Source organism: Micrasema longulum, unplaced genomic scaffold, assembly GCF_059751315.1.
Source record: "Micrasema longulum isolate JH-2025_06_02 unplaced genomic scaffold, ASM5975131v1 h1tg000221l, whole genome shotgun sequence".
NCBI lineage: Eukaryota > Metazoa > Arthropoda > Insecta > Trichoptera > Brachycentridae > Micrasema > Micrasema longulum.
The window spans coordinates 99260-115995 of record NW_028277426.1 but is presented as its reverse complement, the minus strand read 5'-3'; the positions used below and the strand labels follow the sequence as shown (position 1 = coordinate 115995).

The following is a 16736-nucleotide window of genomic DNA, read 5'->3' as shown; positions in this document are numbered from 1 at the left end:
AAATCAATTGGAGATAGTCCGCCCTCATTGTGTGGTAGCTGGCACATTCATATACCATTCTTGCTGTCCTGGGTTTGATTCCTAGCAGAATGAACGTGAAATATTGATTATAAAGGTTGTTTCAACGGCAATATTTCATTGTTCCTGGGCTGGCACCTGAAGCGTAGGACTGATCACCTTAAGTTCATGCGATAGATCAAAATATGCTGCATTTGGTTTACAAATTCAGTGCTCTATGCACCACTGGGTACAGAAAGGGGAATGACGATGATGAAAGTACACAAGTATTTTTCTAATATTAGAAACAACTGTATAAAACATATTAACCCACACAAATTTGACTAATCCTTTTTGATCTATGTGTGTTTAAAACTTTTGAATTGCAATGACGTCATTATTTAAAGTCTAAACACAAGTCAAACAGGATTAAATAATGGTGTAAAAATATCAAAGAAAATTTATTTGTATTTTTAATATGAATTATAATGCGGGGTGGTATCGGTTAGGCGTGTCGGAGGTTCATCATGTTGGCCTTGCATACCAGTCCCAGCGGAATCTCCTCCAGAAGTGCTAACCTGTAAAGGATTCTCAGCCAGCGAGTCTCGCCTTTCGGAGTAAGTCTCCATCCCAAATAGAGAGGCCATCAAAATTATAACCAATACGCATCACAGAACCAGTTCTTCAGAAAACATAAACTAAAAAGTGTTCTCAATGCCTCCGTTTAAGTGGGTCATTAACAAAGTTATTTAGTTGTTTTTTCTGTCCACAAATATAACACCAAAACTAAAAGGCATATTACATTCAATAGAACTGTCTTATTTCTGATTTTAATGTAAGTTTTGGTATTGTGTTTGTGGAAAGAGAAAGCCAACAATTCATTGAAGACATTGACATTTGACTAAACGGAGACAAGAAATTTTAGGTGATTTAATGTGTTGCTTTTAAATATACCGTTGACTCACTCATCAAACACATTTTGGTTTATGTAAATACCTAATTATTATTAACACATGCACTGCTAAGACAAAGAACATGATTTTGGAAACATAATTGGTGTGGATTCGGAAGGATTTGCTAACTATATTTGGGATGGTCTCAATAAAATAAGTTAATGTTGTTATAACTGTTATCCTAAATAATTTGTAGATCTTAATTACTTTGCAACTTATTTCAAAAAGCATTCGAAGATACTCCTTAGAATGAGCCGGGTGCTGGGCTGATTGCTGGTTAGATGATGATGCTTACTTGGCTTTATTTATTTTTAAAAAGCAGCTTTTATTTGTTAGCACTTTGGATTTGAAATCATTAAAAAAAATATAAGCATATTTAAATAAAAATTTCGAAGAAAAAACATATTTAAATGAGTGCATTGGTTTCACGGTCACTGTTATCAATATGTATATTTTTTGGGTGATCCCGTGTAAGTTAAATTAAATTAAACCCGAAAGAAAAGAACCCCCTGGAAACTGAAGCAGTTTTTAAACTAAAATGACAAAGATGTGATAAAGTGTACATTGGACAAACAGGTAGCACAGCAAAGAAAATAATTGATGAATATAAAAGAGCGTGTAAACTAGGGCACCCAGAAAAATCTACAATACACTTTATGGACACAGGACATATTTTCGCCTTCGAACTAAAGATTTTGCGTGAACCTAGAAATTACAGAGCGTGAATAACAAAAGAGGCAATTGAAATACACAAACATCCAAACAACATAAACCCCTAAGTTCCCGGCACTACACACTACAAAAATAACAAGGAATGTGCCTGCGGCCGACTGCGACACGGTACTTGTACATAAACACGTATGTTTTTCTACAAAACACACAGTTTACCCTGAAGATGGCTCCTGCAATGGTAGCTGAAACGTCGGAACGAATCCAACTTGCACAGGATCACCCGAATAAAATACATATTGATATTTAAATGAGATCAAAATAAAGGATAATAAGAACTGGATTATTAAATATTAAATTATCTCATTAAACACAGGAATACTTTATAAAAAGTTTTATTTAACAAAAATACTATTAATTAGAAGATTAGTTATCTTCATTGTAATCTAATGTATATGAAAATATGCCTATTTTAATTCGATATTTGATCAATTATCTAATGATTATACAAGATAAGAATATTAGGCTTATTCACAATGCATCTCATCTTTAGAGTAATCCATACAGCATATGCACTCTGGTTGGCTTCAAATAATGAAATCCTTATAATCATTTGATACTAAACTTATGCTACTCGTATAAGCACTCTGTATGCCTGATATTTTATATGCCATGCTTTGCATAAATAGTACTTACATATATATTAAACAAGTAATAAGATGATTTCTTCCAAAATTTAGGCAATTATCGAAGAGAAATAATATTTATAATTACACATACTTTTCTAAATTTTGTATCATTGTTTTAAATTATGGCAAATAAGCAACTTCACATATATAATCAAGTATACATGTATAAAATATTGTTGTTTAGAAGGTAATACTTCTGAAAAACATTGTAAATAAAAACTAAAAAAACAAAACATAACCTGTGAAAAAATGAAAATAAAAAAAAATCTTTATTTATCGCTTTCCTTGAAAAATAATACAAAGTTGGACTCGAGCTACAATGAAACCCCGATATTACGTCCCCGCAATTGGCATTTTCCAGCGATTTACATATAATATTTGTGGTCCCATTGCATTTTGAATTTCTGAGTACATTAAAAACCCAGTTTTACGTTTTATTCCCGCAATTAACGTCGGTGAAATTTGTAATCCGTACTGAAAACTGACAGAGAGTCTGAAGTTAGCTTCTATCACTATACTAACTTTTTTATAGAGACTTACAATTAAAGACAGTTTAATGTATTTTGTGAACATTTATTGCCGCCATTTTCGTGTTTTTGACAAATCAAGAATCTGAAGTTTGCCTCTAATCATTGTACTGATTTTTTGGTCAGAAAAAATTGCTATTCCTACTGAAAACTGACAGCACAAGAGTCTGAAGTTAGTCTCTAGCATTATACTAACTTGGTTAGTTAAATCGATAATCAAAATTATTGCCGCCATGTTTGTGTTTTTTTTATTGTGTTTTGCGAACATTTATCGCGGCCATTTTCGTGTTTCAGTTGTAATTTTAAAGATGATGTGTTGTATTTCAGAGATATTTATTATTTTTGAATATAATATTGAAAAAGTAGCGATGAAAAAATGGTTTAAACATTGCAGCATAAATTTCTCTAAAAAAAAAAATTTGCTGAATTATTTTTTTTATCACTAAATCAAATTTGAATTAAATTGAATTAAATTATTTCATTTAAATCTTCCTTCCATTAACAATTTTTTTTGTCGGTCCTTTAAAAATCTTAATTTAGGGGTTTTCTTGTATACATGGTTGTGTTACATTTTTAAAGTCGAATGTTCAACATATCGAAAGTTTTCACAACTCAGTAAAATATGTCAATTGGATAAAAATTATTTACAAAAACACATGTTTATGTAATACAAAAATAAGAATAAATTCTATATTAAAATGGTGAAGAATACAATAAATGTTTAATGTTTCAGACTTGCAAGTGCTTCTGACCTTCTCCGAGCTGGTACAAGAGACATGACAAGAAGTCAACTGCTTTCTCCAGAGTTCATTGGAGGGAGTGCAAGAGACATATACAGGTGAATAAAGACTATATATTGTTATTAATATAGAAAGCATTCACTTTGTAGTCAAACATTTTACTAAACTTGTACTATTTTGTCTTTCTTGTACTATTTTTAATACAATTAAAAGTTTTAAACAATTATTTTTTATCCTTACGCACGCACACACACGCACCCTCTCCCTCATTCATTCCCACACGCACATGTATCCTCTCCCTCATTCATTCACGCATACACACATTCACATACACATGAATACAAACATCATACAAATACAATTACGAAACTTATTTTTTTATATATATTTACAGTGGATTTTTTTGATTGACTTTAGCATTGTTAATATTTTTCTACTTATTTTGTTTATGTAATAGCTGTAAAAATCCCAAATAAAATAAAATAAAATAAAAATAAAATAAAATAAATGTTTTAAAAAAAAGCCGATAAACTTTTATTTATTATTAGTTTGGCGCAATCTAGATTTTGTTTACTTCTGTACCTTATTTTGAATATATGTAGATATAATTAAAAAGAAATATATTTGTACGTAACCACTTATGGTAAGTGTCATACACAAATATTTAATTTATTTATTAAGGAAATCATACAGTCTTTTCATAAATACAAGGTACAAAAGAACAATTTTAAAAAGAAAGACCAATTACAGATTTCACATTAATTTATTATGAATGCTAGAATACTTTAGGAGAGGGGAAAAAATCATTTTATTCAAAAAAATAAATATGTAAAAATTAAATAAAAAGTACATAAAAGGGAGATGACATTGTATAGCTCCAACTTTACTTTCCTCCCCTCTCTCTCTAAGCAGTTCATGGAAGCCCATGAACATTCATACTTCTTAGTAAAAAAACTAAAAATAACTAATTAGATGCAGGTAGTAGATTTACATATGAATAAGTAAAAATTAAGAGTTGAAATTAAAAGTTAAAATTAAAAGTTAAAATTCAAAGTTAAGCAGGAGATAAATTAAAAATGTTTAGCATTTTACATCCCATATTTTTATCAGACAGATCTGATAAAAATATGGTATTTACAGTGTAATATCTCGATGTCACTAAAACTGACATTATTGGTAATCTGTATTCTTCGAAGAGTGCTATTTTTCATTTAATTAGTCATTGAGTTAGGAATGTCGAAGAGTACAGATTGACGAGTTCTACGGCTATCCGCTGTCCCTGTGGACTCGATATGAAATGACATTTAGTACTATATATATTATTTATTATGTTTGTTTATACCCACTAAAACAAACTAACAAATTTGATATGGTTCATTATATTAACTGTTAAAATTTACAAGATAGTTGAATTTGTACATATTGTCGCTTAGCTAACACTGCTTAATTTTTGTTTATTTTTACATGACAATGAACAAACTGTTTACAAATTTATTGAAGTGAAGTGGATTAGAAAATATATATATTATCATTAATATACTATAAAAAATATTTTTTGGAAAAAAAAAAAATTTAAGTTTTCCTCACTAGGCAAACCTGTTTTAAGGACTGTACGCTGCACAGTGTTCAATTTTTGAAAAATATATTTCACATGTCATTTAATTTTTTTTTCCTATCCTAACTTTCTTCGGCCAGATTTTGATTTCTCTTTTAAATATTGTTTGTTATTAGTTAACACAATTTTATGCGGAAACAATTTGGCAGAAAAATAATCCTTCGACCTTAGTTCAAACTGCCTTATTGACAATGATATTATTTCTTGTTATATATTCATGTTCATGCGTAGGGTGATGACAATGTCCATCTCCCAATCTGGCTAACAGAGTAATTTTAGCGTATATAAGGCATATCTCAGGCACATCTCGGGCTTAAAATTTTCTGTGGGTAAAGTTCTTATTGGTACCTTGAGAATAACTTTTATGATGCCTTTTTGTACTTTGAAAATTCGTTTAACTGCAGCTGCAAGTGTAGCTGCAGCGGATCTCCATCCTAGTAGTCCATATTCTAAATGAGATTGGCAAAGTGCATAGAATGTTTTTTCATACCGTTTTTTTTTATGATGTTTCTAAAGAAATAAAAGCCCATTACACGTACAGATTGGACTGCAAGAAATCTTAATGTGGCTGCAAGATGTTCTTCTGCGGATAAGCATTTTCTCATAATTGTATCTTTCTAGGTAATTTTTGAAGACACTATAGCGGGTAAAAACTCCGTAAATAATTTCTGTAATCTTCCGGGCAATTTTCGCGCAGCTCATTTAACATTGGTCCATATCGATGTCCATATTTGTTCTCCCAAATTTGCCATTTTATTTTTGTTAAAACCAACTACAAGCCCAGCTAACGCTATTACAACCTCAGAAGTATCCATGTTACTAGAATATCGTAAGCTCGAGAAAAAATGTATGGGACTGCGTAAAAAAACTTTTGAACTGTAGGACAGTCCACGTGCCATTCCAAACTGCGCTAAAAACTGTCAAAACGCCTTTACATACAGTTTGATCCGTGGAACGAGGGAACGCCGTGTCTTTTTTGACTCAACGGTTTGGACAGCAGTCTGACATTTCGGCGCGCGGTTCAGCGCGCGTTTCTACCCCCAGTTTGGAATGTCGTTCCAGATGCGCGATCCGATCTGTACGTGTAATGGGCCCTATACATTAGCTCTATGAGTCTGTTAGATGTTAGACTTAGAGTTTTTAATATGTGACAGTTTATAGAAAAATGTTTCATTTTAATACATTGATGGTGTAATTAAGTTAAACTTTCAATAAAATACGCAGTTTTTTCATTGTCTTGTAAAAAGAACAAAAAATGACTTAAGCAGTGTTATTAGCTAAAGTTCAATTTATGCTTGCTTGAAATTGAATTATGCTCCTAGCAGAATTTCAACGACCAAACCTATTATTTCCTATTTACCTCTTGGTTATCTAAACTTATATAATTATAAAAGAACAATTTGTTTATTTAACTATCAACTATATTTGATATATGTGTGCTTTGTTTCTCCAGCTGTATTCAAATGGTTATTGATTTATAAAGTTTTAAGTATTCCTGCTTGGCAAAAAGCAAAATCACAGTAGATATTTGAGGGTACTACTTACAAACCCGGCAAAATCCAAAATTTAAAAAAAGTGAGATATTAATTGAAACTTATTGATACAATTTTTTACAATAATTTTAACATTGTCAGTTAAAAATACGGCTTAATTTGTAAGACTTGATTTTTAAATTATCGGCTTTGTTCCAAACATGGCAACCACTACTTGAGTATTGCAAAGTTGGTAATGTATAAAATTAAATTTATTATTTCACTACTGTTTCTTGACATAATCATGCTTATGTCTCATAAAATATTTACTGATTATAATAAAAAAAATATGTTTGAAAAAAAAATTGAAGTTAAGTATTGTATCAGTTTTTTGTGATTTGCTCAAAATAAAGAAAGATGGATTTTGCCGGGTTTGCAAGTAGTACCCTCATTAATCTTATATGTTAGTTAAAGTGCTAATTTTCAATTTGAATAAATACAATATTGATTTCTCTTTTCAGACCTGACCGAACGGAAATAGCAGAAATGGAAACGGTTCTGTGATCAACGAATAACCACCACGCCAACTACTTGCAGAATATCTGTTTATATTCAGATTGGTAAACTAGTACATGCGTACCCCTGTTGATAAACTGCCGGTGTATTTGTGTATATATTCCCAATACAAGAAGGGCAACAGAGAATGGTGGAAAGATAAATTACGATAAACGGTTGAAGAAAATGCAAATGTGATGAAGCTTCCATTATTCTTATGAAGCAGTAATTCATTAGTTGACGTATGTATTAACAATAGCCACTGGAAATATAATGTGAAAGGCACTTTATGGAGAAGTTGTACTTATGTTATTTCCATTAGTTAGTTAGTTAGTTATTCTATCGCGGCTTTGATCGTAATCATAAATGAAACATCGTGTGAAATTATGTGCAAAATAGTGACAGCAACAATGGTATTAGATGAACATACAAAAATATTGACTCTAGAATTAGAAAAAAAAATATTGTAAGTATATGTAGACTAATAAAAATTCGTATTTTTTCTTACAAATTTTACAACGTTCGATACAAACTTATTCCTAATATTTTTACAACTTCTCCGCATTGAAAATATTGAAATGACTATTGATTGTTATATAGTGGAAGAGATTGTGACAAATATGGATAAATATTATTAATATTTAACTGAGTGTGGTAATTAGGTACATATTATATTTGTAAAGTATGCTACATACTCTATTTTCTCGGTACATCCGAGTATAAGCCATTCTCACATTGTACAGTTAGCGGATTATGGATTTGCCATCAACATTGGTCTTCATCCTAGAGTATGACTCGTACGAGAAAATATTTACACCAATTACTGTAAGCCTAATAATAGAGTAAACAGAAAATGAATAAACTGCGTTGTAATTATTAAATAAACTATTTAAATTCTTAAATTGACTGTAATATGTGGTAGAGAAATTGAAGATTGGCTCATTTATATTTCAATAAGATTAAAATAACTAGATCTTTATACATTACGCATAAATATTATTTGGGTAAAATTGCGTCCAGATTAAATTTCTACAGTTTATTATGTTTCCCATTAGATAGCGAAATAAGCCCTTGCAAAATTATATTTTTATTGTTTCGAAGAAAATATATATATTTTTACCTAGAAAGGATCATATTTATTTTTTTCAACAAAAGTCGATAGCTCATTATGAAATTTGTTGGAGATGTCGTTACGCCCTCGAAGGAAGGATTGTTATTGCTGTTAACTGTTGTTATTGTTGTTATACATCACTTAGCTCAGTTTTGGGATTGCAGTAGACTTGGCATTAATTGTCGAGTGTCACCTTTTCCTATTCCATGGCTGGGGAAAAGGAAATATGATACTCAACATGACACTGTACATATTACCATGTTAGATACGCTATTTATTTCAATCATTTATCCAAAGCACATTGTCGGTCATCGTTTCATGTAATTACCCGATCGGGTACAACTTATGTTTTACTCTACACGAGTACTACATCTTGTATACGAATACAATATCATCTTTGATAGCATCTCTTGACTTAACGATTTGACATAACAGTGGTATCAGTCTCCCAATGCATGCCAAAAGAAGAACACGTTTATTTTAAATATTTAAGTGACGAATATATTTTGGTAAATGAATATTTAAACTAGACAAATGTGCCAAAACTCTGTAAATAGTTGCTCGTGTATACTAAATCTTGTGTGGATATATTTAAATACAATCTACTGCAGTCAACGAAACTTAGAAGTAGTATAGATTAAGAATCTCAAATAACGCTTATATTATACTCCGCACAGTTGTGTACGCTCCACCATCACAGACGTATGTATTTTGTACTCATTCATCATTCATTATCATTTCTCCCATTTTCATTTGTTTCTTTAAAAAGATAATAAACAATAAACTTTGTAAATAGCTTCTAAAGTAATAAGTTGAAGCGATTATACTCATAGTAAATGTATCAGAAATTCACTAATGTTTCGGTAACAAAATATGTACTGACAACTTGCTGTAACATTGTGGTGTATTTCTTTTGTTAATGGATATGAATGTTACAAAGATATAAACATTATGTATGTGTATCTATAATACATGTACCTTTTATAATAATGTCCTTGTTTTATTTAAAACCATTTCATAAACGATAAGAGCCGTAGACTAACAAACCTAATATGGAGGCTTTTTCTACTTTTGAGAAAATCACAAAAAAAACTTCTTCAAAATTTATCCGCAGCGGATTCTGTAAGTCTAAGATTATATATTTTTAAAATACATATACTTTTATGTTCAAATTGACCCGGAATTCACAATTTAAAATAACCGCGCTCAGGGTGCTGGTGGTTTTGAACCAGAAACCTCTTGCATGGTAGGCATGGGCGCTGACTATGAAGGCATATATAAACTAAATAAATGATACCTACACTTCTCTTTATTTTCTTGAAAATTCATCCAGAAGGCGGCGTTTTTTATACGTGGTCTACACCATGTACTTAAAATTCGTTAAATATCTTTACAATACGGTAGAACTATGTTCACCCGGACTTCAGTCATCCGGATTGCCAAACATCCGGATCGATATCAGGAAATAAAAAATAAAAGAGATGAATTTTAAATTAAACTTACTAAAACATGTCCAGCAAAGTAATTTAACTCTGGTGGACATGTTTAGGAAAGTTTTTTATGTGATTCCAATCGCTGTTTTATTTCAAAGGCGATAAAAACAGTGATCTTAGAGTACATCTTGGATTTTCTTTCAAAATATTGCCTTGTTTTAATGGTTAGTCCAATTATCCAGATTTCTGCGTATCCAGATAACGTCAGGCACTCATTAATCCAGATAATTGGAGTTTTACTGTACTTAATTGTTTTCGCCGAGAAAACAAAAATAATAAAAACACAATGGTGCACTAAATCAACATAATAAGACTATTAGTCTTCAAAACAAATATAATTAGGTCATACGTATAACCTATGGTTTAATCACAAATTTAATATAACTCTGTTAAGCTAAGACTACGTAATACATAAGTGTGAAAGCACTAAAATTAATTATATAAATGAAAAACTGAATAACGTAGTGAAATTAAATATTTGGGTGTAATGATGGATTCCGAACTTACTTTAAGATGATAACGAAAAAGATTGCAAAAAGAATTTGAATTTTGGGAAGAATTAGAAGATTTATTGACAAGGATTCATGCAAAATTATTTATAACACAATTATTGAACCACGCATTAACTATTGTGCCAGCATTTTTTTTTTATTAAAACAAAGAAAATTTTAAAAAAACCAACCATATTACAAAACAAAGCTTTACAAATCATTACGATAAAAAACCAATACACAAGTGTAAAGTTGATGTTAAATGAATTAAAAGTACTAACATACAAACAAATAATATTTTATGATACAATGATGTTTGTGTATAATATTTTTAATTTTAAAAAAAACACATCATTTGGATTTTTTTTATATCAAAGCCAACATGGACATGATCACAATACCAGAGAAAATGTAGAAATCTGACTTCCATTTAGAAAAAAGGCAAAGTCACAAAATTCAATTTTATATAAGGCAGTAAAAAATAAAATTAAATGGGTAAAAACATTTATGAAGAAAAAAAGGAGCAGGGCGATTTTTACTCCAGATTTCCTGTTCTCCAGTTCGCGCGTAAACACGCAAGGGAGAGGTAACGCGTGAGGTTTGTCGCAATTTTTTAGACGTTATTAATGAATTTCAAACCCATCGCAGATTGCTACGATTAACGACAATATCATTTCAAAATATTTCTTGTAAATAGTAAGTTATTAAAAAGATAGGATAGTTAACTTATAGATGACTTTATTAGATAAATAATTAAGATAAGATAAGATAAGATAGTCGAATTTGAAGGAAACATTGCTTTCATTCTATATGGGCATGTTATGTAGGCATTCTTGTTGCAATATATTCACACTTACAGTGTATAATATTTGCCAGCCTGAAGCCGCCGGGGAGAAGTAAAATCACTTATTTGTCAAATGAGCAAGTGGAAGTATACCAAGTATTTTAATAATTTAATATTTCAAGGTAAATATAATATAAAAATACAGTAGGCCCTCAACTTTCGCACATAATTAGTTCCTAAAAATGAGTGCAAATGTTGACTGTTCAAAAGTCAAGGAGTGTACAAAAATCAACAAAAATATTGTAAAATTTTTATTTATACATAAGTAATTTATTTATACACAAGATAATGAGGCATGTTTAACTGCTTGCAAGTGGTTGCTTGATAAATTTGTCAAGAGTTAGTTGAATAACATGCACTCTGTCTTTCTCAATCGCCCTACGTACTTGCACACACATTCTCCATTGGGATCACATTCTTCCATAAACCATGATGACAAAGATCTTTCCATTTCATCCATCACTACTGTGTCTTTTGGAAACAATTTTTAAAGAGATGTTTCCACAATTTTGAACATATTCCTAAATTTTATTATTGTTTTTCAAAAACCTGCAAAAAAAACTGCTTTTGCAGTTTGGCGGGAATTAAAAAATTGTTTGGAAGAATGCTTAAGTAAAAAAAATTCAATAATTTTATTTTATTTTTAAATTGAACATATCGTAGCAAACGATTCACGATTCGGTCTAGTGCAAGACTAAACGTGTTTAATGTTTAATATGTATTTAGTGAGCAACAGCATGGAAGCAAACAATTTTTAACTAACGATAAAAATCTGTAAAAAAAAAACCATTTTTAAAAATGTGCAAAATAGCGAATAGTGCTAAAGTAGAATGTGCGAAAGGCGAGGGCCGCCTTTACAAGTTTTTATCTAATATTAAATGTTGGGTATCAATACTTTAAAAACAAACAATTAAATGCAACTTACATAAATGAAATGCAATAAAGTAACATAATTGGCAATTTTTATTATGTTTTGAAATGCCTTACAAGTGCGTGGTTAAGTGTGTTTTAAGTTGGGGCATGTTTATTGGCATTAAATCACATTTGTGACACTTCAATAGTGCTGTCATGTATTCTTTACGTTGAGAATCCGATATTTTAACTACACAATTATTCTCCTCAACCATTTTTATGAGATCTGGAATAAACAAATTTTAATATTAATAAAGTATAGTTTACAATAAACATAAATATTCAATAAAAAGGTTTAATACATATCAAAGAACTGTTATTTATTAGGCACTTAGTTCACAGTAAGAAGGCTGTGTGTTTATCTAAAGTCAAGAGCATAAGATGATTCAGATAATGTAGGGGTTTTCTTCAAATTATCTCCTAATGCACATTATATTATATAGGAAAGGCTTCTATACTTTGTTTTGCCTACATATTCATCAATTTAATATCGGAACTTATATTGTGACTCACATACTAACATGATTAAGGTTAAAGAAGTCAATCAAGAATAGAACTATAATTATTGTCATCTTGACTGTGAAAATACCCGAGCAAAATGAAAGAAGAAAAATGACTTAGAAGATAACATTGTTATAACTTATAACAAAAAAATATCTTTCTTTCCCATTACCGACATTTATATAGCTAGCTTAACCGTATCATGATGATGATATTTTTTCGAACAAAATGATATTTATTTCCAAAATTAAAAAAAAAAATCACCACCCCCTGGGAGGATCCAGAAATAAACAGTTCCACATAAATATATGAAATGATTTTTTAATACTCAAGTAATATTTTTGTTGATGTTTTTACATTTTCAACACTGAAAAAATTGCAACTCTGCTTACAGATAAAATGATGAATTCGAGGCAACTAAATTTTAAAATGTACATATATGCATTGAGACTTGAAATAACTTGATTACTGTCACAAGACAACTCAACATGGCAGATAGAATGCCAATGATTGTTTGGGTTACATGTGGAACTCTCGTCATGAATGGGTTAATGATAGTTTCAGAAAATACTTATTATTGGATGTACTACCGATTTTAAAAGAAAACATTATCAATAAGTTTGTTTGGTCTTTTTACCACTGTTCTGCCGATTTTTACAGTCTGAGGTTATAAAAACTTTAAGGTAAAACTAACAGCTTACAGACACTGAGCTAAATAGGTACTACACAATTCAATTCTACACCTGAATTTAGAGTCTATAAAATATGCATAAAATGTCATAATCTTTACCTTTGGAAGGAATAAAAAACTTAGTTGTGAAGCTATTCCAATGGATTTTGGTTTTCAAGCACGGAGATACCATATCATCGCTGATAACATGAAGGTGTAGCCTCTGCATACTGGGAACACTGTGATATCCTATTTTAAAACAAGCATCTTTACCTAATATTAATTTACTAGCCATGTTCTCCATATGTCTCAACAGTTTCAAATGGGATTTATTGAGTTTAAATATTCCACTAATATCTTCTTTGGGAAGAATAAGATAGTGAAATTTGGCTTTAGGATATGAATCTTTGATAATAGTTACTATATCATCTTGATCGACTATGTTTTCTGGGTTTTCCATGCTACCAATTAGTCCTAAGGCCCAGTGGTGAGATAATTTCGGCTTTTTTGCCGGTGGTTTACTTTCCACAGACATTTTCTTTCAAAAATAACAATTACGCGTATGAGGAATTACTTTCGATCCGCGACAAGTAAAGACAAGCATAAACCATAGAATATTGTGCATTAAAACAACCAAACCTCAATTTACTTTAATTAACATAACCAATATTGGTTACTAAACGGATAACTTTTCAAATAAAATTAGACTACCGAAAGTTCCGGGTAAAATTTACACCCGCCAATTTACAAAACTTTAAAAAAAATAATTAGAAACAAAATAAGTCAACACATATAAAAAAACGTGCATTTAACACGTCAATTTGACAGAGATTATTTAGATTATGTATTCTTCTATACACAATATACACATTTAACGACACTTTGACAGCGTTAACAGTTGACAGGTGGTTGACAGTAAACGGAAGGAAAACAGAAGCAATCTTAGCAAACCAAAAACTGACGGCTAGTATATTTCTGGTAATTTAACTTTTTCTATGATTTTATTATGAACATCTATGGTCATAATGTGGTCCACCAACATTATCTAGATTCAAAAGGCATAGAACTAAAATAAAAATGGCGTCAGAGATTGGTCTAGTCTAATAAGCAATAATCACTATTATTGGAAAACTGACACGAAACAACACAGGGTAAACTACAGGGTATTGGCCTCTCTTTCCATTTTTCACTACAAACAATGTTTTTTTTTTTTTTAAATGGTGCGTTTTCTAGCATGTATGAAAGCATTATAGACTATTTTTTTCCTTTTTTTCTCATTTTTTTCTTCTTCTTCCTACGTAATATATTTTTCAGAGGGTTGTTCCTCCTGCTTACTGAATTTTCGGCTCTCCTCCCGTCTTTTAAGAAGTCTTCCACTAGAATGAGTCGCATGAGGCTGATTATATAATGCAATATAAGGTAGTCCGCTGGTGTCCATTTTTCGGACATGACCATACCAGTCCCCATTTCGCCATTTCGCCATTTATTTCATCTTGCGATATTCGTAGTCAAACTCAATTATATCTCGCGCGATCTCTTACGCTCACGAGTTTTACCTGCTATCATCTCCACTATCTGCATTTTAGAAGTTCTCAATATTTATTTGGTTCTGATTGTGTCTACCCTTGCTTTAAAACCATTTTATTTTATTAATTATCTTATTAACTATCTATTGATAATCATAGTCCTTTCCATATTCGGAAATGACTATGATTATCAATGCTTAAGCAATCTAAATCGGAGAGTTCGTTTGACGATGACTTTTTTACTTAACCGTCAAAAAAACGAAAACATTTTGAAAGCGATTTGACAGTATTTTTCCACCAAACCTCGGCCGCTCAATTTTGTGGCATTCAAATTTATTTTTGTCTGTTTTAAATTTGTTTCATTTTTTAAGTTCAATGTTTATTAATTAAATTACTCTTATTTAAACACCCTTTACTTTTCTACTCTGCTGTGACAATTAATATTTCCACGAGTACAATACAATTTTAGAGAAATTAAAAAGAGTTTTTTTATTTTTTTTATTATCTAACATTTATCAACACAAATATTTTTTGATAATATTTTTCGCAATTAAACATGACGTGGCGACTTTGCTCATGCGTGTGGTGAAAGTGGGGCAATGTGGAGGGTTTTTTAGACACAGTCCAATGTATTCAAATATGATTTTACGCTCCTTCTGAACTATTCTTAATTCTATGATTATATTATGCCTACATTATAATATTTCAGAGCTTGTTGGATTACCGTATTTTTGTTGTCTTTTAATTTTTCTTTTAATTCTTGTTTTCCAATAAGTTGATAAAATATTTTTACTGTTTTTTGGTTTTTATTATATGAAATTGTCAAACTTTTATTTACTTTTATTTTAAGATTCTGTTGACCGATGTTATTATTTGATTGCGTTTAAATATGCCATGTTGTCACGTGGTTTAATTTGTTCGCCTTTTTGAAGTTTGCAAAGTCACACTCCACAGTGTAACAATGTGTAAAAAATTAATACATTTTTGAGATTTGGAATAAAAAAAACAGTGGTTATATTTCACTCAAGTAAAAACGCGGGTAAACAACGCATTGATAGAAGAACGATAGTTTAACCGAATTCGTTAATAAATTAAACTATAATAAAACTCAATTTTCATTTTAGAAGTACTTGTTTGTCATTAAATTCCAAAACTAAAAATTGACAATATTAAAAAAATATTTAATTTAAGTAGGTACATGTTTATGGTTGAGTTCCAAAACATAAAATAAATATTTTTTCAAATATGGCATTCTTTTTGCAAACGTCAAACTCCGGTCGTCTCACCAACAAAGAGGTGTACTTATGTAAGAATATGATTTTTTTAAATGTATTGAATTTAATATTATTTTAGTGTTACCAAAAATCCAATAAAAAGGAATAAATGGGTAGAAATTATAAGTAATTTAAGGAAAGAATCTGATTGCGATCCACAAAAAACAAATGCTGTTTGTAAACATTCAAAAACGAATTTTTTATACACAAAAAACAACATCTTTCCATTTTTTGCAAATGCATTCTTCTCAAATGGAACCCTGGTAGATCGATGAATAAAACATTTATGTAATATCTACAAACACGCACAGCGCAAAGATCTATATTTCTATGAAAACCGAACGTAAATCGGTTAAGCCGTTTAAGGGGAGTACGGTGACATCGCACGTACAGAGGAATTATATAAATATAAAGAAGATTAGCCGGCATTTAAAGCATTTGACTGATGAAGTAGCAATCTTGTAACTTTTTAATCATATTGTGGACCAAAACACAAAACGAAAAATTGGTATAAAATTAAGATAATGAAAATTTATTGACCCACGAGATGCCATACATTCTATCAAAAAAAGAACTTTGTGATTCAATATATAACATATTACAACATATACGAAGAACATTTAAGAGAAGGGAATTTAGAAATCTAGGCATCCGCAAGGCTTATGACCTGTCATTGGCTAGTTTAATCGGCCACTTT

The 16736-nt window shown here is 30.4% G+C and overlaps 2 protein-coding genes across 4 annotated transcripts in view; one reads left to right on the top strand and one right to left on the bottom strand.

The window, feature by feature from the left end:
- Nucleotides 1–9315, top strand: part of Nmdar2 (glutamate ionotropic receptor NMDA type subunit 2) — a 400091-nt gene extending 390776 nt beyond the window's left edge. The window contains exons 6-8 of one of the 3 annotated variants that reach the window (XM_088243627.1): nt 507–614; nt 3569–3673; nt 7184–9315. In XM_088243627.1, coding sequence (XP_088099753.1) covers nt 507–614; nt 3569–3673; nt 7184–7226 — 256 coding nt within the window. In that variant the 3' untranslated portion in view covers nt 7227–9315. The remainder of the gene's footprint in view (nt 1–506; nt 615–3568; nt 3674–7183) is intronic. The other 2 variants (XM_088243624.1, XM_088243626.1) reach the window with 2 other exon arrangements.
- Nucleotides 9316–12101: 2786 nt separating this feature from the next.
- On the bottom strand, nt 12102–14166 carry Aptx (aprataxin). The gene is made up of 2 exons (XM_088243628.1): nt 13360–14166; nt 12102–12294 (listed from the first exon to the last, which is right to left on the bottom strand). The coding sequence occupies exons 1-2, from the start codon at nt 13772–13774 to the stop codon at nt 12140–12142; spliced, it is 570 nt and encodes a 189-aa protein (XP_088099754.1). The 5' UTR covers nt 13775–14166; the 3' UTR covers nt 12102–12139.
- Nucleotides 14167–16736: the final 2570 nt, after the last annotated feature.

Bases quoted from the DNA above. Each gene is read 5' to 3' on its own strand.
- Aptx (XM_088243628.1), bottom strand. From the start codon at position 13,774: ATGTCTGTGGAAAGTAAACCACCGGCAAAAAAGCCGAAATTATCTCAC. The intron at 12,295-13,359 runs GTAAAGATTATG...TGTTTATTCCAG, and splicing joins GTTTTTTATTCCTTCCAAAG to ATCTCATAAAAATGGTTGAG.